Below are 27,579 nucleotides of genomic sequence, written 5' to 3' on the forward strand. Positions count from 1 at the left end.
CTGGATTTATTACACTCTGACCATGACGTAGTGTTGTGCTGTGACCTGTGACCTCTCTGTGCACATTCTCTGTGAAATATTGTGAAACACTTTAACTGAAAGTTTAAAGTAAGTGTTATCAAAGTTGTCTCTCAAATAACTTAACGTGGGCTGCCAAGATAAAATAATGCAACTGATGTTGATCGGTGACATGAGTGGTAATTGTGTTTGTCGTCAAAAATAAACAGATACTTGGGGAGAAATTGTGTTTTCTAGTCTTTCTTTATTAAAGAAGAAAGAAAACTTCCACTGATTTGTGGTGCAACAATAAGAAAAGTTGTACTATTTATATATATATACCTAGATTTCATTGTACAAAAACTGCAAATTGCATATACTACAAGTAATAAGTAAGACCTGTGGTTCTAGAGCCACATGTGGTTCTTCACTCTTAAAAACCACTATGTTTATTTCTAAGAGATAAAAATACAATTTCATAAATGCAACAAAAAACTATACTTGTTTTTTCTACATAAAGTATATAAATATATACAACTTTATACCTGAGAAAATAAATGGGTTTTGCAGCTACATATTCAATGCATTTGGGTGGAGAGAGGGGACAAAAACACTGCTGGTGAGACGTCATGGCCGACAGAGGGCGCTGAGCTGCAGCTGAAACAGCACGTACCAGAGACTGAGAGCTGCGTCAAGTTCACGAGAGTGTAGCTAAATGCAGTGCATTTCCCCCCACAACGTTTTCAAAATAAACGTGCTCCACGTAAAACACAGAAATCCCTCACTTACACGTTCATAAAACACATTCAATGGGCCGTATTCACGGCAGCCATTTTGACAGTCCACAATATGGAAAACATAATGTTGTAAAAATAAATGACAACAGTTTCAGCTTCAGTTAACTGTTTCTTCTGAACGATATACACTAAACAGCGCCATTGTTCATTATGTGGCCTTGTAACACTTACTTCTGTCTGTCTGGTTGGAAAACACACAAAATACTCACCGTATGAGTTGAGTCTCTCCTATCAATCGCCCCAGCCAGTCTTTTACTTTGAAAGGCCAAACCGGATGAAGAATGTGGTTAAAACGGCTCACTTTGTTATGTGCGGCTAGCGTAGTTGTGAGTAGTTAGTCCGATCATGTGTCGCTAAAGAGAGGCAGAGGCGCTGAAAGAGGAAAGTTCTCGGTGTCTGGACACACGTCCAGTGAACGCGGAATAAAATCACTCCCGTGATTCACGAGGACAGAGAAAAGTCACCGAGATTTCGGTGAATTTAAAGTCACGTCGGAAAACGAGAGCAACAACAACAACTAGTTGAGCAGCTGTAGTGGATCCGGTGGCATTTCTCATTCAACGGCGTTGAGAGTCATTTTCCAAGTAAGCTAACTGTGTGTTTTCTTTGTCAATTCCCAGCGAACTTTAAGTGGTTAAAAGTTGTCAAATTGGTCTTATTTTATGTCGTTGTACAGCATTTAAGTACACAGGCTTTTCTTCATCCAAACTTAACGTGTAAATCTTTCAGTTGGCACTTTTCTTGTAGTAGTACGCTTGCTGCAGCATTGAAAAAAAAAAAAATAGTTCACGTTTCATTTTAATTAAATAATAGCCGAACTGTCCTATATATATAAGCCCAAATGTTGTTTTAAAACGATACAATTCAGTGGTTGTAAGTGCAGTCTCTGTATGTGGAGTAATTGTTTTCTGAGCTATGGTTGTAGCCAGAGGCGTTTCCAAAGACTTTTGGGGGCCCAGGCAAAATAGGCTGTGGGGGCCCTACACTGACCTGAAAAAGCAAGTAGTATTGAGCCCAGTTATGTTTTTTTCCCAATCATTTTAGTTTCTTGTTCAAAAGTCAGTTGTTACATAGATCTAATTGACCAGTACTCTCACTGGAGGTATACTCCATCCATCCATTCTCGATTTCTGTATTGTGCTATTGACAATTATGTACCTGTGACCTAACAATACGAATAAACAATGCCAAAAATATAGTGAGATTGTTAACTGTACTTATGCAATTAAAAAAACAAAACTATTTATTATGTTTTGTTTCTTATCATGACACGTTATTTCTGTCCTAACTTCATCCATAGCCAAGGCAGTGTTCAATGAGGCACAAAAGGCTCTAAATGTGTGGAAATGATACGTCACTTTATGTCTTGTTTTACAGAATGTAAGCAAATGTTAACTGTAGCATCAAGTCTAAAAACAAGATAACTTTAATAATTGTATGTTGAAATTTTGATAGAAATAGTTTTGTGTTTGCTCGTCTGTGACCGTAAATGTGTGGTTTGTGTTGACGAAAAAACACATTTGATTGGATGTTTTAACACAGAATTAACATTTTCACTGTTTTTATGAACTGAACCAGATTGTCTAAGTAAGAAAACAATTAATATATTAATTAATCGCAGACAGGAAACACCTCAGTGTCTTTGCTGTCATGAGTTGAGTCATCATTATCTGAGTGGGCTCTTTTAAGAACAGTTGAAACATCTTTTGTCATGAATTTGAACTTTTTCCTTTTCTGTGCAGGACTACATGTGATGGGTTGAGGATGGGACAGAGTGGAGCTGGCAGTGACCGCAGCCCTGGGGGCGGATGAACCTGCTCCATCGGCCGGTCAGGATGCAAATAGCATCAGTGGGTGTCAGCAAGTCATGCTTTGTGTTCTCGCTTGTGTTCTGCGGCCTCTTGCTGCTCTTCATCCCTGCCCTCCAGCCCGCAGTCCGCCAGGTGGACCTACCCCAGCCCCGACGCCAAATTAGACCTACACAGGCGGGCTCTTTGCACCACAACGTGGTCCCGGGAGCGCCCGACTATACAGCGGAAAATGAGGGCAAGTGGGGATCCATTGACAATGAAATAAACAGGAGTGACAAACAAGGAGTGGACTCCCATACAAGCCAGGAAAGAGGAGCTATCCCTGGAAGAAAGAGTGGTAAATTGTCAGCTTCTACGTCCCATGACCCGTTGGAGTTGGAGGACATTTTTATTGCTGTGAAGACAACCAGGAAGTACCACAAGTCCAGACTGGAGCTGCTGATTCAGACCTGGGTTTCCCAAGCAAAAGAGCAGGTAAGGAGAGCTTCAGTCATTTACTGTTGTGGGTGTTAGTTTAAATGCACAGTGCTTTTTATAGAGCTGGACTCTGCCTGTGCCTTAGCTATCATGAAACAGCTAATATAATTACTCTTTTATAGATTGGATTGGGAGAAAAAGCAGGTTCTTTTTCTTTTTTAAAAAAGCCTGCTAAGATTTATAATAACGTGCGTAACAGCCTTGATGAAATAATGTGCTGTTCTCAATTTCCAGTCTAAATCACATTAATCATATTTATATGTCGTCCCCAGTCCAAATCACCACATGTCCAAATCCATGCTTGCGTAATTCTGTGGTAGATCAGAAATGTAACTGCTTTCCCACAAACCTTACTCAAGAGCTGAATGCTGGGATGTGGCACAGGAACACAAACAGTCTTCCATAAAGATTGATGAAGTTATGAGCGTGATCAGTCAACCTGTCAACTGTGTACTCATGCTGAGCCATAATGTTCTGAGCACATGTGGATCCACCAGTTTTTTTTATTACTGTTGATGAATTTGGCTCTTATCCGTGTACACCCACTTTCTAATGGTGGGGTGATTTTCAGGGTGTTGTCTCCGTCGCTACCAGAGATTCTGCACTGTTTGCGGTCACTTTTTGCATTGGCTGAAAGTAGTCAGCGGAACCATGAGCAAGTTGATATGAAAATAAATCTTCATTTCGTCCCTCAACCACATCAACCGCAGTTTTTCTGTCGGATCAAGTTGTTTGTCGAGGTTATTGTGGAATTATTCCACAGTTTCAACAGCTGCATGATGCTTCTCCATCATCCTCATCAGCAATGTTTTTGGAGACCATATGTTACAATTAAAAAAAAAACCTCCAGATCCAGTGAGTGGACATTATAAATGGACTGTGAACTCAATTTCAAAGCAGTTTTCGTCCTTTTTTGTGCCCTGCATCGACAGCTTGGCTCTTTCTTAACCCACCGTTCACCCCCAGATACCGTTGCATTTTACTGCTCTCATGTCAGTAAAATCTGGGCCCTCCCTGTGTTAATGGCTCACTGTAAAATAAAAAGCTGTACATAGTCATTTGTTTTTATGTAGATGTGTCAGTGTAGCTCTTCTACTGTGGTTTATGGAGAGGGTGTCTGTGTTTTTTTATGTGCAGGTCAAACCTATTGACCCCATTAGCCCAAGCATCTGTCATGTGAAGGTGTGTGAGTTCCAGTCTGCCTGCAGGGCTTAGAACAGGCTGAGCACGTCTGTCTCTGCCTGCTCTGACACTGACTCTACGTGACAGTGTTTGTGCACAGTCAGAAGCTCTGATATGAACCTGAAATCTGCAAATAACCATTTTCAGTGCCAAAGAAGATGTGATTTAGGTGTGTCAGGTGTAGCAGTTTAATTCTTTATTTACCTTTCAAAATAAGAGATATGTTGATGAAGAACTTGGTATGAATTCTCTCTCACGCAGCACAAACACACAACTGTGACTAATAACATTAAATGTTCGAGTTGCACAGTCAAATTCACGGAATCAGAAACATCTGTGCTATTTCCTGCAAGAGCACGTCAAGGATATCTGCTGCGAAACACCACCAAAGTGACAGGAAAGAAGATTTTGGAGAGAATTTTAGTAGTTTTTTGGCCTGTAGAAACACTTTACACCTGCTGTTTTCAACCATGTACAAGTATAAGAAGAATGAAAAGAGCCTTTACCTTTTAAAATCATTGTAATCATTGTTAGCGATTGGTATAAAAACACATGAGATGGGCTCCGTGCGCTTTCTGATAACTGTATCTGTTTGTATGTTTTTCATATTCTTCACTTGTCTGCATTTCAGACTTTCATGTTCACTGATGATGAGGACCACGAGCTTCAGATGAGAACAGGTTAGATGCACAGCAGTTTATGCTTTTATGTCAACTATATACTGCAGTGCACACAGCAGTGAACCGTCCCGTCCTTTTGCTTTGACAGGAGTCAACATCATTAACACTAATTGCTCGGCGGCTCACACCCGACAGGCTCTGTGCTGCAAGATGTCCGTGGAGTACGACAAATTCATCGAGTCTCAGAAGAAGTGAGTGAACCCCGGCGCTGTGACCTCACACATCACCCGTTCTTTGGCCATAAATTCTCGTGTTTTTGTGGCCGTTATTCAACGTGACAATAAATGTAAATTGTACTAACTTGCTGACATTGTGTCGGTGTATATGTATTATAGGTGGTTCTGCCATTTGGACGACGATAACTATGTGATTCTGCCCAGCTTGTTGCGATTACTCTCCTCCTACCACCACAGCCAGGATGTTTACCTGGGCAGGCCCAGTCTGGATCACCCGATAGAGGCAGCGGAGAGAGTCAAGAGTGACGGATCGGTCAGTCAAGTTCCCCCCTCAGTAACCCTGCGTGATCTTTTTTGTTTACACACTTCCGCCACTGGCTCATCTGACATCTTTCTGTTGTATTTCAGATGTCTGTTCAGTTCTGGTTTGCCACGGGAGGAGCAGGCTTCTGTATCAGCAGAGGACTGGCACTGAAAATGAGCCCCTGGGCCAGGTAGGTCATGGATTCTCCTGCTCTTCAAGCTGCCATTTAATGTCTTAAATCACCCTTAGAGGAAATCCCTTTTCATTTAAAAGTGCCCTGATAAAAGAGAAAAACTGGTTCCTCTGCTTAACTCACCATGTTTAAAACCGTCTTTGCAACAAAAAAGCCAAAGGAAGTACTCACATTTTAACCTGAAACTCTTGTGGCGTGGGGTTTCAGTTTAGGGAACTTCATCAGCACAGCAGAGAAGATCCGACTCCCGGACGACTGCACCATCGGCTACATCATCGAGGCGCTGCTGGAGGTCTCGCTAACGCACACGCGCCTCTTCCATTCTCATCTGGAGAACCTGCAGAAGCTGCCCACTGACTCTGTGCTGGAGCAAGTGAGTGTGAATATGCGTTATTTGCTGAATTGACCATTTATAGAGCACTATTTCTTCAGTATCCTTAAAGAGCAATGGGCTGTAACGCTACTTCTCGAACAGGTGACGCTCAGCTACGGCGGCTTTGAGAACAGAAGGAATGTAGTCAGCATTGTTGGAGGTTTTTCACTGGTTGAAGATCCCACAAGGTGAGCACATTAACACCAGCCTGATGCTTGTGACACACAGTGTGGAGCTAACTCTCCTCTCTCTCTTTCTGTCCTTCAGGTTTAAGACGGTTCACTGCCTCCTGTACCCAGACACAGACTGGTGTCCAAAGCTCAAACCTCGCCTCAAACGCAGAGAGCCACTGCAGCACTGACACCCTCCGCCTCCGCTTGGCCGTTACGCAAGGCTGGGAATCCTTCACGTCATGTGACATTAAGCATACGCCTTTATTCAGAACAGCCCCTCAGCTCATCATCAATGCACAGCTCTGGTGTGAACAAAAGGGTAGAACTGATCCTAATAGGTGCAACCAAAGAGTGACTTTTTCTCCATTGGCTTTAGCTTTGGAAAGTACGTTTTTAGAACAAAACAACAACAACAACACAACAGCCTCCTTTTCTATTCAACCAACATGCACGTTAAGGCCACTGTGTAGACATTTTGTGAGTGATGTTTTCACAGTGTGCCGCGTCACACGTGCTGTTACGTATATGTTGCTTGTCCTGTACGTGCACATTGCTTATAGAGAACCTGAGGTGTGAGACTTTGACGTTCAAATATCTAAAAGCACATGGCTCCTGCGGTCAGGAACCAACGCTGCAACATCGCTGCTAAATGGAAAATTGAAATGGTTTGATTGAATCTGGAATCTTTACATTGTGTGTTATATTCAGTGAAGCATATTGTTTCCATGAGACTTAAGTATCTGTAATGCATTTTGTGAAACTTGGTGACGAAATCTCGGCTGTGATGAAATCCTTTTTACAGAGGCAGAATGAACACAAAACAGTTGTGTAAGACATATCTTTAAAACACTTCATACAGACGCTACAGTATAGTATATATGAAGGATCCCACATTGTTATCGCTACCTACTCGCCAACACACCACTGACAGGGTACTGATATACTGTTGACGCTAAAGCCAAGGAAAAGGAAAAAAACAGCGTCATTTCTCATAATGAAAAATGTTTGAGGTACTTTAAAAAACGGGACTGAGCAACACTTTACATTTCCTTTTTTAAATCCGTCATGAACTACACATTTGCACTTCTTTGACCGTGTCACTTCCTATAAATCACATACGAGCGAATATTTGTGTTTTTTATATATATATATTTAGGTTGTAGTTGTAGCTCTCTCTGTACTTCAAAACAGAGCGGCACTTTTTTTGTTGTCGTATGACGCGGTCGAGACCAAGTCTCCCCTTGTATTCTTGTCCGTTTTTTTAAATTTAAAATATAATATGATGATTTCAGCCCACGGAATCCATGTATGGAAAGACATCAATGCAAAGGGACATTTAGTCTGACTGCAATCTTTTGACATCAGTGGGTGGAGCCTAACAAATTCAACTCAACAACATTTTTCGTGACACTTGTTGTGAGGGGTAGTTTCTAATAATACGATTGATCCCTGAACTTTTTTTGTAGCGTCAACGTGAGGTCAAATTGTTCTGCTTAGCAACCCTTGGAGTGACCACTGCTCTAACTGGGTGTCTTTGGCTCCACTTGCTCAACAACCAGTGTTAATTTTCATGCTAAACTGCAGAAGTGATGTCTCACTGCAGGTCAGTGAGTGATCCTGAGGGGCAGAGAAGTGCTTCTGTAAACTCTTTACCGCTCATGTATTATGTGGATTTTTTTTTTTTTTAAGAATAAAACCGTTGTGCGTCCTCAGCGTTTTTTGACTGTTTTAGAGTGTCTTCTTCCTCTGTTTGTGTACATGTCTTTTCAAAGAATCGATTGGTATCATGACATGATTGTGGTGGCTCCTCACAGCTCTGCTGGATAGGACGTTTTGTTTTTTTTAGGTTCAGGTTAAGTAATATTTAACTCGGGGTTAGAGTTGATGTTAGGCCTTTAGTTAGAGTGTGCATTGTGTCTGTGTATTTGTTACCTCTTAAGGACCCTTTTCAAGGATAAACACTGACCTAATGAGGCAGAAGCACATTTCTGAGGAACTGGTTAAGTTCAGGGATACAATTTAACTTGTGGTAAGGGTTCAGTTTAACTGCTGATGGTTGAAGTTGGAGATAACACCTTGTTTTATGCCGTCCAAATGGATAATAATAAATTTTATTTAGTTTGTGTCGCTCTGCTGCAAGTTAATATGAACAGATTGCAGATAAAATGAAAGGGAACTCAACAGGAAACCACACACGTGTGTTGAAACTTTAAATGAGCTTTGAGTCCTAATCTCAAGTTTTTTTTGTTGTTTTTTAAAAAATAGATGAATGGATAAATTCAATATTGCTACTTGTAATTTTATTTTTTCACTTTCCAAAACATTTAATTACTGTTCAATACGGTAGGTAAACACCTGCATTTTTCGTTCTCCAGTGCACACAGGTACTCAGCTGTTGTTTCTTTCAAAGTTTGATATTTTTATAATTCTTTATCATTTGTATTTTCTGACCTGAGGCCTTATTAAAACCTTTATTTTGAAGCCTAATTTCCACCAGCAGCAGGTCTGTGCATAAATAGTGTTTATGTTTTATTTTATTTTAACCAGTTCTGCAGCTATTTATATTTAAATGTGTACATTAGATATGCATTTTTATATTTATGTATATAACATTGAGTTCTCTAAACGAATAAATGATGTGCTTTGTTGAGTATAAATGCAAAAATACATTACACAATTTGGATTTATATATTGTACATAGACTTGTACCAATTTAACTCACAAAAACAGATGACTTATTCTTATTGTTTTCTATTTTTCTTCAGTGTTTTAGACCCTAAAAGTGTCAGAGAGAACAGCAGATTTCCACTGTGAGTGTTCACTGTGACTGTGCAGTGCAGCATTGACCTGGAAGACAAACATGTTGTGTCCCATTAACCATGTGGAAGTTTAATCTTTGAGCTCACAGCACGAGTTTCCTGCAGCTCGTCACTGAATCACTGCTGCTGCTGTTAGCGAGTTCCTGCAGCTCCTCTGTCGACACCTAACCAAACAAAAGTAAGTGTTTGCCTCTTTGCAATTTGGTTAAATGTTGCTTTTTTTTTAACATTTTGGGTTGTGAAAGAAAACCTTGAATGAGTCACGTGACCATTGTGCTTTCAGCGTGCACGGACTGAATAATTCCTGTTCCACGTTGATCCACAGCTGATTTCTGCGCTCACACACACACAGAGCTCAACATGCAGATCTCTTTTGAGGGGAAACGAGCTCTGGTCACCGGAGCAGGAAAAGGTAAATCTAAGAAAACACGCTCGAAAACACACACACAAACAAACAGAGCGAGAGAGGGGGGAAGTTTACAAAGTGTACAGCGACACTCTCAGGCAGCTGTGGGAACTACAGTGTGCCCCCCTGCGCCATAACACCATGTGTTTGGAGATGTAGCTAAGTACAAATACTTTAATACGTTACTGTACTGAAGTACACATTACACACATGTGTACTTTACTTTGTTATTTATATTTCTAGCCACTTTTACTCCACTACATTTCCTCCCACTTATCTTTGTTACCCGTTACTACCAAATAAAATCAGAAGAATACATCTTTCATACCCATTCATATACAGACTAGAGCCAGAAATTGAACCCTCAACCTTCTAGTTGTAAGACAACTTGCCCAACCACTGATCCAACATGGCTCCATCCTAACTTCTTACTTTTTCTTTTTAATACTTTTACTTCTAAAACTACATTTTATATGAGATCATTTCCTTCCTCTCCTTTTCCTTGAGTACAGTAAATATCATATACTTTAAGAATTTTACTCAAGTAATATTATTTAAAAAAAAGTGACTTCAATAAATTGCTGCAACCTTTAGAATGAAAAATAAATTTGACTTAAGCTATTTCACGTAGCATTGTTTATTCCTATATTTCATCAGAATCAACCAAGTTTATCAGTTCCACAGAAAATCATCATCATCATCATCATATATAATATAAAACAAGTCTCTTACCTGAAAGAAAAGAAGGGATGATGTATAGATAGTGTTTAGATGCACATAGATAGAGAGATTAAATAGATAATTGTATGCATATACGATGGGAACTGACGTAATGATATTGAATGTGTTTAAACTTTGGTAGAATTGATTAACGCTCCCTCAAAGAGTCCGGTTGCTTCACACAGTGTGAACATTGAATTAAAAAAAAAAAACCTTTGTTCAGTTCAATTCAGTTCAGTTTGGCATAGACTGAGACATGTGTGGAATGTGTGTGTGTGTGTGTGTGTCAGTTCTGCCGTCACACACACACATCCACTCTGTAATAAGTCTTTGTGTTTATGGATGCTTTGTGTCTCAGGGATTGGCAGGGCCACGGCTCTGGCTCTGGCACGCTGTGGGGCAGAGGTCACGGTGGTCACACGCACGCGGGCTGACCTGGACAGTCTAACGCAGGAGGTATCCCACCGTCGCCCGGCACACACAAAAAGCACACTCGCGTAGCGTGCCACCAGTGTGAGGGGGGCCTCAATCCCCGACCTCTGACTCCTACACACACCCCTCTCTCTCTCTTTTATGTGTCACACTGAACCCCCCATTCCATCTCTGCAGCCATTATCGTCTAAGGTGTTCACGTCACTTTCCTCTCCACCACACATCTCTATTGATCTTCATCTATTGTCTCTCCTCATCCCCCGACTGAAGACTTAACATTAAAAAAAACTGGCATTTTAAAGCTGCCGTGGGCCATTTCTTCATATAAACGAATGTCCACACTATTCAATGTCCAGTAGAATACATGCACTGTTGCTCCTCTTACAGTGTTCCTCCATCACTCCGGTGTGTGTGGACCTGGCAGACTGGGAGGCCACGGATGCAGCGCTGCGGGACGTCGGCCCAATCCATCTGCTGGTGAACAACGCCGCCTATGCTAACCTGCAGCCTTTTCTGGAGGTCACGCCGGACCAGTTTGACCAGTGAGACAAATATGAAAAAACTTCGATGTTCCTCAGCTACAAGAGTCGTACACATGTGGTCAAAATCATTACTTCCATTTTTATGTCTTTTTCTTTTCCAGGTCATTCAATGTGAATGTTAAAGCTGTGCTGCATGTGTCTCAGGTAAGCTAAAAAAAACATATCACTACATCACACTTGTTTTCTGTTCAATATATTTTCAACCAGCTAAAGAAGCTTTAAAAGAAGTCAAAAAGTTAAAAGTTTTTCACAGGCAAAGATTTATTTTCACCCATAGCGAATGCTGAAGGAAGCAAGAGTTTCCTAGAGGTGTGCCTCAAGGTTCTATCCTGGGCCCCCATGTTTTTAACTTTTGCACAAACTATCTGCAAATATGAAAAATGCTCCACTAGAAGCGTCTACCTAACATTTTCTGCTTAATCTAAACCACGGGTGTCAAACTCTGGCCCGCGGGCCAAATTTGGCCCGCCGTGTAATTTCATTTGGCCCTTGAGGCAATATCAAATTAACATTAGAGCTGGCCCGCCTGTATTATACAGCGGCACCATGATGTTGATGTTTACCTCAGAAGGCTGCAAATAGAAAAGAGGCATTACATTTTTTATTTAAATTTTATTTAATATGCCATTGATGTTTTTTCGTTTGTTTTTTGAAAGTTGATTTTGCACTATTAAGTTATATAAGCGTTGCTTGTTCCATATTCAGTGTTAAAGCAAATCAGTGTAGCAAACTGAGCAATAATTAACGTTTTATTCATGCACTTTCTCTTGCTACTTCAAGGCTTGAATGTTTGATTCATTCATTATTGTCATTTTATTTTCAAATTTATTATTAGCCTGTGGAAAAAGTTTATTTCGATATTTACCTCAGAAGGCTGCAAATAGAAAAGAGGCATTCAATTTGTATCCATCCATTATATACCGCTTATCCCGTATTAAGGGTGCATTCAATTTTTATTTAAATTTTATTTGATATGCCATTGATATTTTTTAATTATTATTATTATTATTATTTGAAACTCGATTTTGCATGTCAGTATAAAGTTATATAAGCCTTGCTTGTTCAATATTCAATGCAAAACTTGTTTGGGTCCCTATTAAAAGGTTAATTTGTTCAACCTTGGCCCGTGGCTTTGTTCAGTTTTAAATTTTGGCCCATTCTGTATTTGAGTTTGACACCCCTGATCTAAACCTTCACCTCTGTGTGAAGATTGTGGCTCGTGGTATGAAGGCCAGAGGGTCAGGAGGCTCCATTGTGAACGTGTCCAGCCAGGGATCACAGCGTGCCCTCCTCCATCACACTGCTTACTGTGAGTTACAGAGGAACAACCATGTGCCAGATTAATTTAAATTACAGTAAGTAGAAAGTTATTTCTGTCGTTTTTCCTCTATTCAGGTACCACGAAAGGAGCTCTGGACATGTTGACTAAAATGATGGCTCTGGAGCTGGGACCCCACCAGGTACGTACACTCTTAAGTCCCCCTTTTCATTAATTACTTGCGTTGGGACTGAAGTGTTGTGATCTGTGTTGTGATCAGATCCGCGTGAACAGTGTGAACCCCACAGTTGCGATGACTGACATGGGGCGTCTGAACTGGAGCGACCCCGAAAAAGCCAAGGTTATGACGGATCGCATTCCCCTGGGTCACTTTGCAGGTCAGTCAAAGCAGAATATGTAACCTCAGTATAGTTTAGCACAGGGGTCTGCAACCTGTGGCTCATCAGCCCCTTTTAGCCCTGACAAAAAAACCAAAATCTGTTTATTTTTATTTTATTTTCATGTTTTTACACACTTTCTTGTAGCGACAAAGGCCTAAATAAAAGTGTTTTGATATTTTGTGCGTCACATCCAGTGTCCGCGTCCAATGAGATATTGAAAAACGTCCCAGAGAGGCATTCCTGACACTCAAATTCAGCGATGAAATGTCAACAGTTTTCTTTTTGTATTTCTTTAATTTCATAAATGCGACAAACTGTAGTTCTTTAAAATATAGTACATGTGTGTATAAAAATACTTTATACATTTTTAGGGTCAAATAGGTTCAAAGCAGGTCATCCTGGGCAAGTTTTCTCAGGCAAAAACTATACATAAAATGGTTTTATTTTATTTCAAAGTCATTTTTTTGCAGCTCCAAATTCATTTTATTTGGGTGGAGAATGGACAAAAATGTCTCTTTTCATTGTAAAGGTCGCAGATCCCTGGTATATCAGTGTTTATCTGGTGCTTATTGCTTGTTTCTGCTGCCACCCAGTGGGTGTAACAAAAAATACAGCCCACACTCTTAAAATACAATAAAATGTGTGTTTCCCATGATGCTGAATTGACATTAGTTGAAAAAAGTGACCTGGAGGTGTGTGTGTGTGTGTGTGTGTGTGTGTGTGTGTGTGTTCATGAAAGAGCGCTAAGAAGGAGCCTGTAGGTCGATTCAGATTCAGGAATGTGGATTCCACTCTGGAAGTGGAACAATGGTGCAGCTGTTTGCCTGTGACTGTCCATGCAGTCAGTGTGGGTCTTGTGGATGTGGAAAGTGCTTATAGTGTAGCTCTTATAGCTCGATTGAGAGTCTGGAAAGTTCATGATCGTGCCCGATTCTACCTAGACTATTTTTTTGGTGTTTTTCACAGTCAGGATCTTGAGATACAGCAAATAGAGAAATCAAATTGATAAAAGCGTGGCTTTGTGTGTTTGTGTTTGCAGAGGTGGAGGACGTGGTGAACAGTATTCTGTTCCTCCTGAGCGATAAGAGCAACATGACTAATGGAGTCACTCTGCCAGTGGATGGAGGCTTTCTGGCATGTTGAGCAACCGTGCTCACAAGAACAAACAACAATCAGTCTCGTTGGGTTTCTTCATCAGGTCTGTTTTACGAAAAATAAAATGCATCTATTGCACCAAACAACAGATTCCCTGTGTTGACTATTATAGAGGATGAAGATTGTATCTTACACCTACAAGGGTATTATGTCCTGTTAATGCCAGATGTTTGGTAAAACAAAGTGAGTCATTCTTTTATTTTAAATTACATAATTCAATATAATAATAAAGTTTGACTCGATAACTGAGTATTGATGGGGCAACATACAGTCCTTGTGATTTCTTTTTAAATGGGGAGCCTGTATCTCTCCTCATGACTTATTATGATCTCATTAAATCAATAATTTTTTCTCCAATTTCCAATCCTATCTGTTTCTGACCACTGTAGGTGCACACAGACGACAACGGCTGTTTAAATTTAAGAATCTTAATAAATAATTTTATTCCCATGTCAATTCCCGACCGATATCCTACATCATACCAATAATTATGTGTGTCAGTGTGTTGCATAGTAAAGAAACAGCTATCCATCATGTCGATGATGCAGCAGCTTCCCTGCAGTCAACCACTTATTTATCATTAAAATAGTTAAAAATGGTCTCTACGCCATTGGTTCTCAAAGTGCGGCCCGTGGGCCAATGGTGGCCCACAGAAACATTTCTGGCGGCCCACAATTAATTACAGTTGATAGTTTTAATCCAGGAGCTACTAAGCTTGTTAAATGTTTATTGGACATTACTGGATACAGACCAATAAGTGTAAACTGTACAACTGCAATCTGGTCATTAAAATGATTATAAATGGGATTTCTTTCTTTTTTTTTCTTTTTTCTTTTTCCTTTGGTGGCCCTCAGTCCATTGCTGGGTTCCTATATTGGCCCTCGGGTATCAAAAGTGAGAAACCCTGCTCTACGCTGTGCAACAATGACTTCATGTGTTTCTTTACAAATAAAATTACAACCATCTTGAACCGTTCTAAGCTGAGGCAGTGATAAACTGCTGTGTGGGTAAACTGTCCTTTTAATATAGATTTCCACCGTGGTTTCTGCGTGTTCACTGTGACCTGGAAGACAAACATGTTGTGTCCATTAATCAAGTGGAAGTTTAATCTTTGAGAGATCAGAGTATCCTGCAGCTCCTCACTGAATCACTGCTGCTGCTGCTGCTCTATCAACAACTAACGGAACGGAAGTAAGCGTTTGCCTCCTTGCTTGATGATGCATCAGAGGAGTCACATGACCCCGTATTATGTGTTTTCAGTGTTCAGCTGAATATTTCCTCCAGGTTCCACAGCTGATTTCTGCACTCAGAGCCAAACATGGAGATCTCTTTTGAGGGCAAACGCGCTCTGGTCACCGGAGCAGGAAAAGGTAAATATAAGAAAACACACACACACACTGAGAAAGAGAGGAAGTTATTAAAGTGCACACTACAGCGAAACACTCAGGCTGCTGGGCTTCCCACGCCCTCGTCACTGTACTTAAGTCCAAAATTCATGTATCTGTACTTTACTTTGTTATTTATATTTCTAGCAACTTTGACTTACTTTTACTTCTAATACTCAAGTACATGTTATATCAGAAAATTACTTTTGATACTTAAGTACAGAAAATGTCAAATACTTCCAGACTTTTACTTAATAATATTATAAAAAGTGAAGTAATTTTTTGGTAAGATACTACCTTCAAGGTACTTTATACAAGACTGCCAAACACCAAATCAGTTTTGTTCTGCAGATTCTGTATGTATTCAGTGAATTCTTCATCAATCCATTCATTTTCTCCAGCTTTATCCTCCACATTAGGGTCACGCACTCACACTTATTGTGTTCAATTTGCTGAATCATCAAATCGGCATGTTGGAGTAAGAGCGATTCTTACCGGTTCCTTATTATCTCAATGTTGCTCTCAGAAGGTTGATAAAAGCTGCTAAGTTACTAATAAGTTGACGTCATCAAAAGTTTTTTATTATTACGTTATTACAGTCATATATCAGACATCGACTACACTGAATAAGGATTGTCAATGTTGCGAAAACGAAAGCTAAATGAGGATCGAGTTGTCCTCTGTTTTAGAACCTCTTACCTGCAAGGAAAGAAAGATGGATGGATGCAGCGATAGAAAGATTAAATAAATAATTATTACCACATATGTCATAGACTGAGACGTGTGTGGAATGTGTGTGTGATAGCTCTGTTTTTGTGTCTCAGGGATTGGCAGGGCCACTGCTCTGGCTCTGGCACGCTGTGGGGCAGAGGTCACGGCGGTCACGCTCACACGGGCTGACCTGGACAGTCTAACGCAGGAGGTATCCCACCGTCGCCGTCACCGGCACAAAAATACAGCATACAGTCAAAATATAACAGCATATTTATATAGCTGTTTTCATAGTGCATGTATGTAAATAGAAACAGTGTTGATCGTTGCTCCTCTTACAGTGCTCCGCCATCACTCCGGTGTGTGTGGACCTGGCAGACTGGGAGGCCACGGAGGCATCGCTGCGGGACGTCGGTCCGATCCATCTGCTGGTGAACAACGCCGCCCGTGTTAACCTGCAGCCGTTTCTGGAGGTCACACCGGACCAGTTTGACCAGTGAGACAAATATCTACAAGAACTTACACAAGACAAGTCAAAGAAATGTGTGAGAATCATTACTGCCATGTCTTTTCATTTCCAGGTCATTCAATGTGAATGTTAAAGCTGTGCTGCATGTGTCTCAGGTAAGTGAAGGACATTACACTTTTTTTTTTCCACATCTTGTAATTCCTTCTTTTTTCTTTTTGAAGCTTTTTTCCAGAAGGAGATTTATTTCCACCCATAGTTAATAGTGAAGTAAGCAAGAGTTTCCTAGAGGTGTGCCTCAAGGTTCCATCCTGGGGCCGCTTTTTTTTCCAGTTTTGCACATACTGTCTGCAAATATGAAAAATCCATTTGTCATATCTTCACATGTCTTTGCAAATCTTGAAAATGACATTTAACAAATTGAATTGGGTTGACACTTTTTTCATTGAATTATTATAACAGACAATAATACCATTTGTTGACGTGTCTACCGAACTGCTTCTACTTAATCAATCTAAACCTTCACCTCCGTGTGGTGTAGATTGTGGCTCGTGGTATGAAGGCCAGAGGGTCAGGAGGCTCCATTGTGAACGTGTCCAGCCAGGCATCACAGTGTGCCCTCAGAGATCATGCTATTTACTGTGAGTTACAGAGGAACAAGCATGTGCCGACTTTCTCCTCAAGTACAGTTTACAGGAAGCAAAAAACGTTTAAACGTTTTCAAAATTAATTTCAAGTTTCATTTCCCTTGTTTCCTCTATTCAGGTTCCACTAAAAGAGCTCTGGACATGTTGACTAAAGTGATGGCTCTGGAGCTGGGACCAAACCAGGTACATGCACTCTTAAGTTCCTCTTTGAATGTGCTGGGACTTGTTAGAACTGAAATGCCAGTGGTTTGTGTTGTGATCAGATCCGTGTGAACAGTGTGAACCCCACAGTTGTGATGTCTGAGAGGGGGCGTCTGACCTGGAGCGACCCCGAAAAAGCCAAGGTTATGACGGATCGCATTCCCCTGGGTCGCTTTGCAGGTCAGTCGAAGCAGAATATATGTAACCTCAGTATAGTATGTCTAGTGTATAATATAGTGTGTGCTTCAAATGCGATATTGAAAAAACGTCCCTGAAAGGCACTTAAATTCTGTGATGTGTGCATGAAGAAGTACACATTTGTCCATTTTTAGATTCATGTACTTATCCTAGGCAAGTTTTCTCAGGCATAAACTATACATAAAATGGTTTTATTTTTATTTCAAAGTCATTTTTTTGCAGCTCCAGATTCATTTTATTTGGGTGGAGAATGGACAAAAATGTCTCTTTTCATTGTAAAGGTCGCCGATCCCTGGTATATCAGTGTTTATGTGGTGCTTATCGCTTGTTTCTACTGCCACCCAGTGGGGGAAACAAAAAATACAGCCCACACTCTTAAAATACAATCAAGTTTGTGTTTCCCATGATGCTGAATTGACTTTATTTGCATAGTTTTAAAAAAAGTGACCTGGAGGTGTGTGTGTGTGTGTGTGTGTTCATGAAAGAGTGCTGAGAAGGAGCCTGTAGGTCGATTCAGATTCAGGAATGTGGATTCCACTCTGGAAGTGGAACAATGGTGCAGCTGTTTGCCTGCGACTGTCCATGCAGTCAGTGTGGGTCTTGTGGATGTGGAAAGTGCTTATAGTGTAGCTCTTATAGCTCGATTGAGAGTCTGGAAAGTTCACGGTCTGTGCCGGACTCTGCCAAGACTATTTTTTTAGGCTTTGTGTGTGTTTGTGTTTGCAGAGGTGGAGGACGTGGTGAACAGTATTCTGTTCCTCCTGAGCGATAAGAGCAGCATGACTAATGGAGTCACTCTGCCAGTGGATGGAGGCTTTCTGGCATGTTGACCAATCGTGCTCACAAGAACAAACAACAATCAGTCTCGTCGGGTTTCTTCATCAGGTCTGTTTTACGAAAAATAAAATGCATCTATTGCACCAAACAGATTCCCTGTGTTGATAAATCTAAGATTTACATATTTGAATGGTAACGATGTTAATGAAGCAGATGAGCCTAGGGCATTATGTCCTGTTATTGCCAGATGTTGTTTTTAGCATTGGTAAAACAAAGCGAGTCATTCTTTTATTTTAAATTACATAATTCAATATGGTTTAATATAATAATGAAGTTTGACTCAATAACTGAGTAGTGATGGGGCAACAAGTAAATCATGGGGAATTTCTGTTGTGATAATCGTGAATGGAAAAAGAACATTAAAGGCGCCATATGTAAGAATGTGGCCAAAAACGGTTACTACATTTTCTGACATAACTGGCAACTTGTGGTTGCTCGGCAGGTGAGACTCTACTGACTGCAATGATTGGTAGACGGTGGTAGGTGGCGCCACATGCCAAAACATAATTTCAAAACATAAACATGATTTGCAGTCTGCAAAATATTTTTTTATGTCAATATTTTGGCTGTTGTTGGAGATTTATTACATAATGCACCTTTAATATGTGTCTAACTCACCAACATACAGTCCTTGTGAGTTCTTTTTGAAGGGGTACATTTAGAAAATGTAGAGAGTGAATCACGACACGGCACCCATGCTTTTACATAGACATTTGTATTTAGTATACAAAAAATTGAAATATTTCACCACACAAACGTGAAGTAATAAAAAATAAGACAAACAGTTAAAACAAGTGTACAAGTCGCCTTACATTACATACGTACATGGCCAATGCATTTCATCGTACAACCTCTCCTACGAATTACAGTGGGTCAAATAACCAGAGAACTTCCATGCAATAGTAGATTAGAATCTTTTGTCTTATTTTTCTTTTCTTTTTTCTTCTTCTTTTTTTATTTTCATTTTTTTAAACGCTGCACTTCTCAGCTACACTTCAACACCTTAGCTCAGCAGGACCACATGACATGATTCGACTTCACAGTTTTGCTATGCCCACCACAGACAGCGTGACAGAGTGGACTGCAGTGCTGTGCCTCGCCACACGGGGGGGGGAGAGACAGCCACACCGCAGGCCTGCAACCGTACAGAAATGCATGTAATAAAGGCGAAAGATCTGAAAGACCAAACCCTTTATTGTACACTGTTAGCAACACTTCTAACTTCAACATGAGCAACTAGAATCCCTTTAGTTGGAACTTTAAGAGCTAAATATTTAGGTACATGTAGATAGATATTCATAACGCATTCCTCTTCTAAGGATTATTCTGTACATCACGAGATGTTGTTGATACCCATTTTTTTTTCTTTCTTTACGTCCACAGACTGTTGAAAAGTATTGTGTATTCCTACAATACAATATGAAATAGTACCAAAAACTGGACACTAAAAACTTGGCTTAAAACAATACTGGTCTTTTATGCACTATCCCAAACTGTCGAACAACACCGTCTCACTGACGCCAACACGTGTTTGTCCACTCACGCACACTGACTCACACTCACACACACACACACACACACAGAAGAACAGGGTGAAGATTCTAACAATGGGATAAATTAAGACAGAATATTTTAAGACCCATGCAAGCTTCTCCGCCCCCCCCACCCCCCATAGGCAGAACTCAGGCAGCAAGGTTGTACAGCCCCACATTTGGCATGCTCGTCTGTCACATGTTCACAGTAAGATGAAGTTACCCAAAGACACTGATTAAGATCAGATTTTTTTTGTTATCAGCAAATGAGAACTGGAATCAAATTTCAACAGTGAAACACACACAAAAAAAAGTAGAATAAAAATGAGAATTCAACGTCCACAGAAAACTACAGTAAACGACTGGCCCAAAGGTTTTATTCGCATGATAAGGACTCGAATGTTGCCGTTAGAATAAGAGTAATTCTGTTACTTTAACATATCGGAACTGCACTATCAATATTTTGGAGCCATGTTCAGTATGGGTTTTCATCATCAAAACATCTGTGGCCTCTGACCAAGGCACTGACGTTTAATTTGGAATTGGTCCCATGGTGCTGCGTACTACCTGCCCACTACTCCTAAGTCTAAGAAGGTTCCTAAATAAAGAGGAAGGGGATTAATAAGGTTACTGTGACTTTTCAAACACACAGGTCGAAGCGTTTTTGTCTCCAAATGCTGATCTTTCATGAGAAGCTTCGGGTAACTTCCGACCTAAAGGCCTTTTTTCGTAGTTCACGTTCTATCTAGTCGAAAAAACTGCACAAATTCAAGCAAGCATGGCTGAGAAAGAAGAGATGTTACAGTATGAAGACGAGTAACAGAAACCTGCCAGCCCTCATTGGCAACTTGATGTGGCTCTATGAATATAAAGTAGGTGGACAGTCAATGTCTTTCGGAACCTAGGAACTACGGTATTTAGTAATGGTAAAAAAAAAAAAAAAAGATAATAATATTGGTCTTTTTTTTTCTCCCAATATCGCTTTGAAAAAACATCAATATAAAGAAACCTATCTCAGCAGTGCACAATCACTCTCACTAGATTTCTCTCTTATCCTTTCGGAGAAGTAGTGGTTGTTGTTGTTGTTCATGGTGATGTGGTGTAGTGTTGTGGTGGTTGTGTCTTCTTCAGAACACGGTGCACCTTTTCCCCCTCTTCTTCACCGGCGGAGGGCAGAGCACGGCTCGGATGGCCTCGTCGAATACTGTCTTCAGGCCTCGCTGGGTCAGCGCAGAGCACTCGAGGTACTTCACGGCCCCTGAGGACAAGACAGAGGGCATTATGGGAAACGTAGTCATCAATTCCATTTGACGATTCAAATCGCACAAAGGAACGTAAGACAGGAAGTGTCATTTAAGCAAACGTTAATTAACGTCTTGGTGGGTCGAAAGCTGATCATGATTAGTGCGAAAAATATTTGACATTCATTTCCATAGTTTAATGTAGGCCTAATGTCAGCGTTCTTTACATTTTAGCCTCTGTAGTTTATTTATTTATGTTTATTTACTTATTAATGTTAATTAGGCGAGGGCAATAGTATCCCGGAAGAGCGGAACTCTGCAAAGCGCTCTATTCCTGGCTGCACAGTGCAGCACAGAGTTCTACACAAACTTCAAGCCTCATAGGATTTAGGTGTCCAGTGGATACATTTTATATATGACAGCAATGTGCTGCCTAAAGTCGGCAAATGATTTCCAAATGCTAACTGCTGTTAGCTGCCAGAGCGTCAGCGATGCTGTCGTAGTTTCCTGTGTCTCATTTGCATTTAAAGAGACAGGCACTCAAAAGCGAGCGTTCTGAACACGGCTGTTTTGGCAGGGTGATTGAACTGCTGTGGTGCTTCATCCTTAAGGTATTTTGACCAAAGCATGTCACAGACATGTTCATTAGGACACCAGGGAACTAGGTTAACTTGTAGAAATAGGGTATAATATGTCTCCTTTAAATGTGGAACATCTGCAAAATCATCTTCCTCTTCTATATTCATACGACTCGACTGCAAGTCTCGAGGAAAACATATGCGGTTGTGCACATGCCACACACTGCCTTACCAATCTCTCTTGCCATGGCCAGACCCTGCGGGTAGGTGATGGGCGAAAGCTTCTTGTCTCGCAGCCTCTCAATGGTGTCCTTGTCATCTCGCAAATCCAGCTTAGTGCCCACCAAGATGATGGGTGTGTTGGGGCAATGGTGTCTCACCTCGGGGTACCACTGAGGCACCGCGCGCACACACATACGCACACACATGCGTACATATGCATAAACAAAGGCCAATGAGACAGGAAAAAGAGAATGTTAGCGGGATACAGAGGCAGAGCGACATGTGCCTTTCCACGATGACATTCAACATCTAAAAAGGAAGCATAGTTAGCATAGCGACAACACATCACAGGACTCTACTCTGTCACATCATGAGAGTATCCTGACAGGGTCGAAGCATACGGACTCTACAGAGGGAGGCTAGACCGTAAGAAACGTGTGATTTCATACGAGAGCGCCTCATGACGCTCATCAGACTAAACCACAGCCGGCCCATCACGCTCTCCCTCTGCAGAGTGTTCGGACTTGTTCAGACCTCGCCTTACAATGATTCTCTGTGCCACATCCGCAGGGGAATGAGCTCAAATCTGGACCGTTCTAAGCCGAGGTCTGGACAGTTAGGGGGGGGCGACACTGTGAGCCATAGATGTATAGATGTGCCGCCTCATGGTCAGACTCGGCACGTGGGGGGGCGGGGTTGCCAGTCAGTGTACTGACCTTAGCTCGGACGTTCTCAAAGGAGGCCGGACTGACCAAGGAGAAGCATATCAAGAACACATCCTGGGAGAGAACCAAAGAGACGGCTAGTTGAGAGCGAGATCTGTGTGTTGGTGTGTGCGCGCATGTGTGTGTGTGTATGTGAGTGTGTGTGTGATACCGTCTGTGGATAGGACAGTGGTCTGAGCCTATCGTAGTCCTCCTGTCCTGCTGTATCCCAAAGGCCCAGATTCACTGGTTTCCCATCCACCATAACATTGGCAGAGTAGTTGTCAAAGCTGCAGGGAGGAAAGGAGTGAAACGCTGCTCGTGTCAGGAAAAGACGGCAAAAATATTGTGAATTTTGTCAAATTATCCAGTTAGGAACTAAATCAGTAGTAATGAACAGAAGTAGAAATTCTAGCTTCTTTTCCAGGATTTAGAAAAGGTCTGTACTGTTACTACTAATTGTTGGCACACAAGACCTTTTAAAACAAATTCTGTCACGGTTTTGTACTAATAATTGTTTGTGATGACTTGGAAAAATTTTACTTGATGATGTGAAAGAAATAGTAGTACTTTAAAAGATGTAGTTCTCTTTTGTTGGGTAACTAGATTGATATTCGTCTCATTTCTACACCGTCAATATCAGTTAGCTTAGCATAAAGACGACAAATAGACCCAGTAGACACTTTAAAATCAATATTACACGTTTTTACACTTGAACATGTTAAAAGTTAAATGTTAAACAAATTATGTGTGTTTTTTTTTTACTTTGGTTTAAAATCTAGTGTTACTCTCTCTGCTTTCAATCATAGCCTAGCTTATTTAGCCTTTGCTAAGCTAACCTGCCAGTAAACATGAAACATTTCCATGGAAATATCACACACACAGATACAGTACAATGCTGTGTGTATATATCGTAGTTAATTATATAATTAACATGTTTAATGACTTCACTTAACAACTTTTCCAGACACGTCTCAGCCTCAGGGGACTTTGCTAAGGTGTCGTCATGTGACCTGTACATGGTACTTTGAGTCGTGTGGCTCCTTTGGGTCATATTATACACGATATAATCACATGATTCACACTGCTGATACCAATATCAAAATGCTTTAGCTGATTTTTATTTCTTTATTTACATTTTTACGAAATATGGGATCTTTAGATGGAAAAATCACGAAAAAAATAGAAGTCAACGATTATACCATATACTTATTAGGGCCCGAGCATGAATGCTAGGAGTATTACCCACTGTGGTCAAAAACATTTACTTTTAAAATGATACACTCATATAGAAAAATATCAACAACATACAGTATGCATATCATTGCACCATATATATATATATATATATACATAGCATATTGTCAGAGCACTTGTCCCTACACCATGGTATGATCCTATATCACACACAAAAAAAACACAGCGTAGGACACAATACTGTAATACTGGTTTACTCACACAGTGGGGATGTATTCACCAGGGAAGGCATTGGTGGTGTAGCTAATCAGCAGACAGGTCTTACCCACAGCCCTGAGAGGGAGGGACAGGAGAGAATCAAGCTTATTATTATAGTTAACGGAAACTAACGAAATAACTGAAATATTGTGTGTTTATAAAACTAACTGAAATTGTAGCATTCATGATATAATGTTTTCAATTTGTTTTTGTTATTTCATCCCATGGAGTGGGAGTGAAATATTGTTTTAGGTGGCTCTGTGTGTGTCTCTCTGTCTGTTTGTTTGCGCTTCCACTCTTGCACTTGCCAATATGACCAACAGAGGCCGCCAGAGGCTTGTTGCGTGAATGGGGTGAAGTCTGCCTTCTCCGATTTTACCTTTCTCACTATGTTATGACTGTTATATGTTATTCAGGCATGGTTGGTCATCTGTCCTCATATATTTTTTTATCATAATTGCATCCATAATAACAATTCTTCTTTGCATCTTGAACCTTGGCAAATACTCCATATATCAAAAAACTAACACTAAAACTAATAAAAACTCACTAATTTTAAAACCAAAACGAATGAAAAACCCAAAACTATTACAATAACCTTGTAGAGAGAATACATACATTTCAACACATGGCAACACTCATACTGCACAAACTGGACTGTATGGACGAGTGGAATGAATGTGTACACTGTATGTGCATGTAAAAGCAGCACACACACACACACACACACACACACACAGAGCGGCCTACATTCTCATAGCCTGAGGGACTCTGTTGTTCCCCATGAATTAGACAATGAGTAAGAGGGACATAGTAAAAACCGACTGATACTGACCACTTCAATTCATCTCTTATGGTTTTACAGTGATGGAGTATAATGTGTACACAGAACATTTGATTACCAAGGGACAGATTATTATAACAACAAGTCAACCAACACAGCAGAGGGTGGAGGTATCCCAACTTGTATCCTACACTATCCTGTATCCTACACTATCCCATGATGCAACTGCACGTGATGTATTCTTTTAAGTGTGTTCAGACTGACCATGAATTTGTTTCGTTGTCGCTAGAAACCATGTTTTTTTCCTGACACTTGGCTCCGCATACAAAAACATACAATGCCCCATGAGCCTCGGTTGCCGTTGCTATGGAGAACGGGTGAATTGGGGTGCAAATCTGCTACAAGAATGACTTTGTCGTTGCCGGTGGGACCAAAAAGAAGACGTGTGATCAAGGCGGTGATATTTTTTTTCTTCTTTTTTTTTTAGATATCATACAAAATCCACAGGCCAATGTTCAACTCCCTGAATCACCTTTAAAGTTCAGATGTCTTCACTTGACAGAAAGAGTAAAGAAGAGGTGGCAACTTTTCGTGCCCAAAATCCAAATTACATCCGACTATTAAGTGTGAAAACTCAATTTCCTATTTACTGTTGGGCTTAAACGGGTGAAACTGCTTCTGGATGTAATTGTGTTTGTCGGTCGTTTCTGGCCGGACATGGTGGGCGTGTTAGGAATTGGTTTAACACAGTGAAATTGATTTGAAAACTAACTGATGATATCAAATAATTTGGCATGTCTGGCTTGCCTGTAGCAGCTGTTTTACTTGTAGTGGGTGTGGTGTCCGTGCTGTAAGATACACGAGAGCTTTGTTTGGGTTTGTACAAAAAATGTTAAGCGGTAAAGATGCAACAATACAATCGGTTTAAAATCAGTTCCACTAACTCTTTAATAGAGAGTTAAGATGGAACAATTGACAGTGTGCCTTTAGAAAGACAATAGACAATAATATGAAGATATTTAAAGGAGAGATGTGGAGATTGTTGCCTGAAAAAAATGGTATATTTACACACATGCATGTGTCTCTAATATCTTCTTGTTTTGTCCATGAACATTCATGTATAAAAAAAATATGCAATCATATGAAGATGTTTTTTAAAGGAGTAGTGCCACAACATTGTTAATTTATATAACTGAGGCCTCATTCTAGTTTCTAAAAAAAAATGACAATATTGCAGGACCATATTTTTTTCCCCCATCGCCTCAACCTGCAACCAGCAGTGATAACCACATTTTTGAACCCAAATGTCAGTGGGTGTATGTGGACGGTCTGTGGGTGCAAAAAAAGAAGGAGGCACAGACTGGGTAAGTGACTGTGGGCAGAACTGGGACAGCGGGGCCTGTTTGTCACTGACAGGGCCACAAATTCCTTAGCGTGTATCAGCACTTCAGCTTCACTGCTGCCGCCGCCGCCTCCAGTGGCCTGCGAGCAGTGCGAGGTGTTCCCGCATAGCATCTCGAGGCACACCGCTCCCACCAGTGCTGCGACCCGGAGGAAGAGCACGGTGCTGCGCCGACACGATGTAAGCACAAAGCACGTAAATCTGTCGAATGTGAGGGAGGGGACCCCGGGGGAAAAAAACACCGAGGGCGTACACACACACATCCGTGCGCCCCAGCTCCCTTTTTTTTCCTACATAGCATCCTCCCATCATCCATCCATCCGTGGACACACCACTGAATCACACACGAGAAATGCTGCGGACGCGTGTTCGCGCTCTTACCCGTCGCCGACCACCACACACTTGATCGCCTGCATTTGTGCTGGAGGTGAAGGCTTTCACGCGGAGCCGCCGATGGTTGCTTCGATGGAACCCGAAGTCTGCGCCGAGGACTCGGATGAGAACAGCGGGCCAGTTCGCTCGGCGATGGTGGGAGCCGCAGTGAAAGGGGACGAGAACGAGTAGCGCCGAGCGCAGTCCGGAAACTGCCGAGTGCGTTTAAAAAAAAAACAGGAGCCCAAACAGAAGAAGAGATGGTTCACTCCGTTTGACTTCCGGTTTCGCTTACTCACTAAACTGAGCACAACGCTAGCGCTACATTAGCTACATTACTGCTGTTCAAGTTCGGTGTGGTCTTCTGGACTTTACACCAAAACAAGTTAATTAGTATTCCTCAAGAAAAGCTCATAAATAACATAGTATTTACGAGTGGTTATGATACATTTAAACATGTGTTCTGCTCACCAAGTAATGACGTCACGACACCCAAGCCCTATTTTTGTAAGCTAAGCTATTTTTCGTCGTACTCCACCACTCGTCTTTGTTATTTTAATGTCGCACTGTTTTTCAATGGGGTTACAAATGAAAACGGGAAGAGAAAAAGAGACACAATTGTAACAAACACTCAAAACTAAGGCCAAAGACGGAGCAAGTCAAAATGGAAGCTACAGAAGAGAGGACAAAGCTGCGATGGGGTGTGAACCATCTTGGAGGACAAATATCTTTGGCTATAGACTCAAGACCCAGTGACCTCATACATCCCCACCCCAGTCTACACTCAATACTGTAATGTCACCTGTTCTTTGGAATAACGGGAGTCAAACCCACCCCTGAAAAATCACACAAATCACGTGATTGTTTTTTTTTTTTTGCGTACAAACATTTTTATTGATGTAAAAACGCCCGTAATCAACAACAAAGCACAACTGTACAACAAAAAAA

The 27,579-nt window shown here is 41.0% G+C and overlaps 4 protein-coding genes across 5 annotated transcripts; 3 read left to right on the plus strand and 1 right to left on the minus strand.

Annotated features, from left to right (window-relative positions):
* Positions 1 to 1,265: 1,265 nt before the first annotated feature.
* rfng (RFNG O-fucosylpeptide 3-beta-N-acetylglucosaminyltransferase) lies at positions 1,266 to 7,829 on the plus strand. Of its 2 annotated transcripts, none has more exons than XM_083903965.1 (9): positions 1,266 to 1,378; positions 2,537 to 3,079; positions 4,896 to 4,944; positions 5,033 to 5,135; positions 5,280 to 5,433; positions 5,529 to 5,614; positions 5,825 to 5,990; positions 6,093 to 6,178; positions 6,258 to 7,829. In XM_083903965.1, the coding sequence occupies exons 2-9, from the start codon at positions 2,603 to 2,605 to the stop codon at positions 6,349 to 6,351; spliced, it is 1,215 nt and encodes a 404-aa protein (XP_083760091.1). In that variant the 5' UTR covers positions 1,266 to 1,378; positions 2,537 to 2,602; the 3' UTR covers positions 6,352 to 7,829. The 2 variants fall into 2 exon arrangements, with proteins under 2 accessions (XP_083760091.1, XP_083760092.1); XM_083903966.1 differs by having other exon boundaries at positions 5,325 to 5,433.
* Positions 7,830 to 9,329: 1,500 nt separating this feature from the next.
* On the plus strand, positions 9,330 to 13,911 carry LOC310938872 (L-xylulose reductase-like). Its single transcript, XM_083903500.1, has 8 exons — positions 9,330 to 9,394; positions 10,467 to 10,564; positions 10,928 to 11,082; positions 11,184 to 11,226; positions 12,292 to 12,391; positions 12,478 to 12,542; positions 12,621 to 12,738; positions 13,781 to 13,911. Exons 1-8 carry the CDS (start codon positions 9,343 to 9,345, stop codon positions 13,882 to 13,884), a joined length of 735 nt encoding a protein of 244 aa, XP_083759626.1. The 5' UTR covers positions 9,330 to 9,342; the 3' UTR covers positions 13,885 to 13,911.
* A 1,303-nt stretch (positions 13,912 to 15,214) lies between these two features.
* On the plus strand, positions 15,215 to 18,334 carry LOC310939325 (L-xylulose reductase-like; the record flags this gene model as incomplete). Its single annotated transcript, XM_083904040.1, has 8 exons — positions 15,215 to 15,266; positions 16,106 to 16,203; positions 16,334 to 16,488; positions 16,574 to 16,616; positions 17,000 to 17,099; positions 17,224 to 17,288; positions 17,369 to 17,486; positions 18,231 to 18,334. The coding sequence occupies 8 exons, from the start codon at positions 15,215 to 15,217 to the stop codon at positions 18,332 to 18,334; spliced, it is 735 nt and encodes a 244-aa protein (XP_083760166.1).
* An 884-nt stretch (positions 18,335 to 19,218) lies between these two features.
* Positions 19,219 to 26,726, minus strand: rac3b (Rac family small GTPase 3b). The gene is made up of 6 exons (XM_083903792.1): positions 26,641 to 26,726; positions 24,077 to 24,148; positions 22,791 to 22,908; positions 22,631 to 22,693; positions 21,925 to 22,084; positions 19,219 to 21,131 (listed from the first exon to the last, which is right to left on the minus strand). The coding sequence occupies exons 1-6, from the start codon at positions 26,673 to 26,675 to the stop codon at positions 21,001 to 21,003; spliced, it is 579 nt and encodes a 192-aa protein (XP_083759918.1). The 5' UTR covers positions 26,676 to 26,726; the 3' UTR covers positions 19,219 to 21,000.
* Between the last annotated feature and the right edge of the window lie 853 nt (positions 26,727 to 27,579).

The sequence above is a fragment of the Microchirus variegatus genome, assembly GCF_963457635.1.
Source record: "Microchirus variegatus genome assembly, chromosome: 17".
NCBI lineage: Eukaryota > Metazoa > Chordata > Actinopteri > Pleuronectiformes > Soleidae > Microchirus > Microchirus variegatus.

Coding starts and splice junctions, on each gene's coding strand:
- rac3b (XM_083903792.1), bottom strand. CDS start 26,675: ATGCAGGCGATCAAGTGTGTGGTGGTCGGCGACGG. Junction 24,149..26,640: donor TGTGTGGTGGTCGGCGACGG/GTAAGAGCGCGA, acceptor CCTCCCTCTCAG/GGCTGTGGGTAAGACCTGTC. Junction 22,085..22,630: donor TTGAGAACGTCCGAGCTAAG/GTCAGTACACTG, acceptor GCGGTGCCTCAG/TGGTACCCCGAGGTGAGACA.
- LOC310938872 (XM_083903500.1), top strand. CDS start 9,343: ATGCAGATCTCTTTTGAGGGGAAACGAGCTCTGGTCACCGGAGCAGGA. Junction 12,543..12,620: donor TGGAGCTGGGACCCCACCAG/GTACGTACACTC, acceptor TGTTGTGATCAG/ATCCGCGTGAACAGTGTGAA. Junction 12,739..13,780: donor TCCCCTGGGTCACTTTGCAG/GTCAGTCAAAGC, acceptor TTGTGTTTGCAG/AGGTGGAGGACGTGGTGAAC.
- rfng (XM_083903965.1), top strand. CDS start 2,603: ATGAACCTGCTCCATCGGCCGGTCAGGATGCAAATAGCATCAGTGGGT. Junction 5,434..5,528: donor GAGTCAAGAGTGACGGATCG/GTCAGTCAAGTT, acceptor GTTGTATTTCAG/ATGTCTGTTCAGTTCTGGTT. Junction 6,179..6,257: donor CTGGTTGAAGATCCCACAAG/GTGAGCACATTA, acceptor TCTGTCCTTCAG/GTTTAAGACGGTTCACTGCC.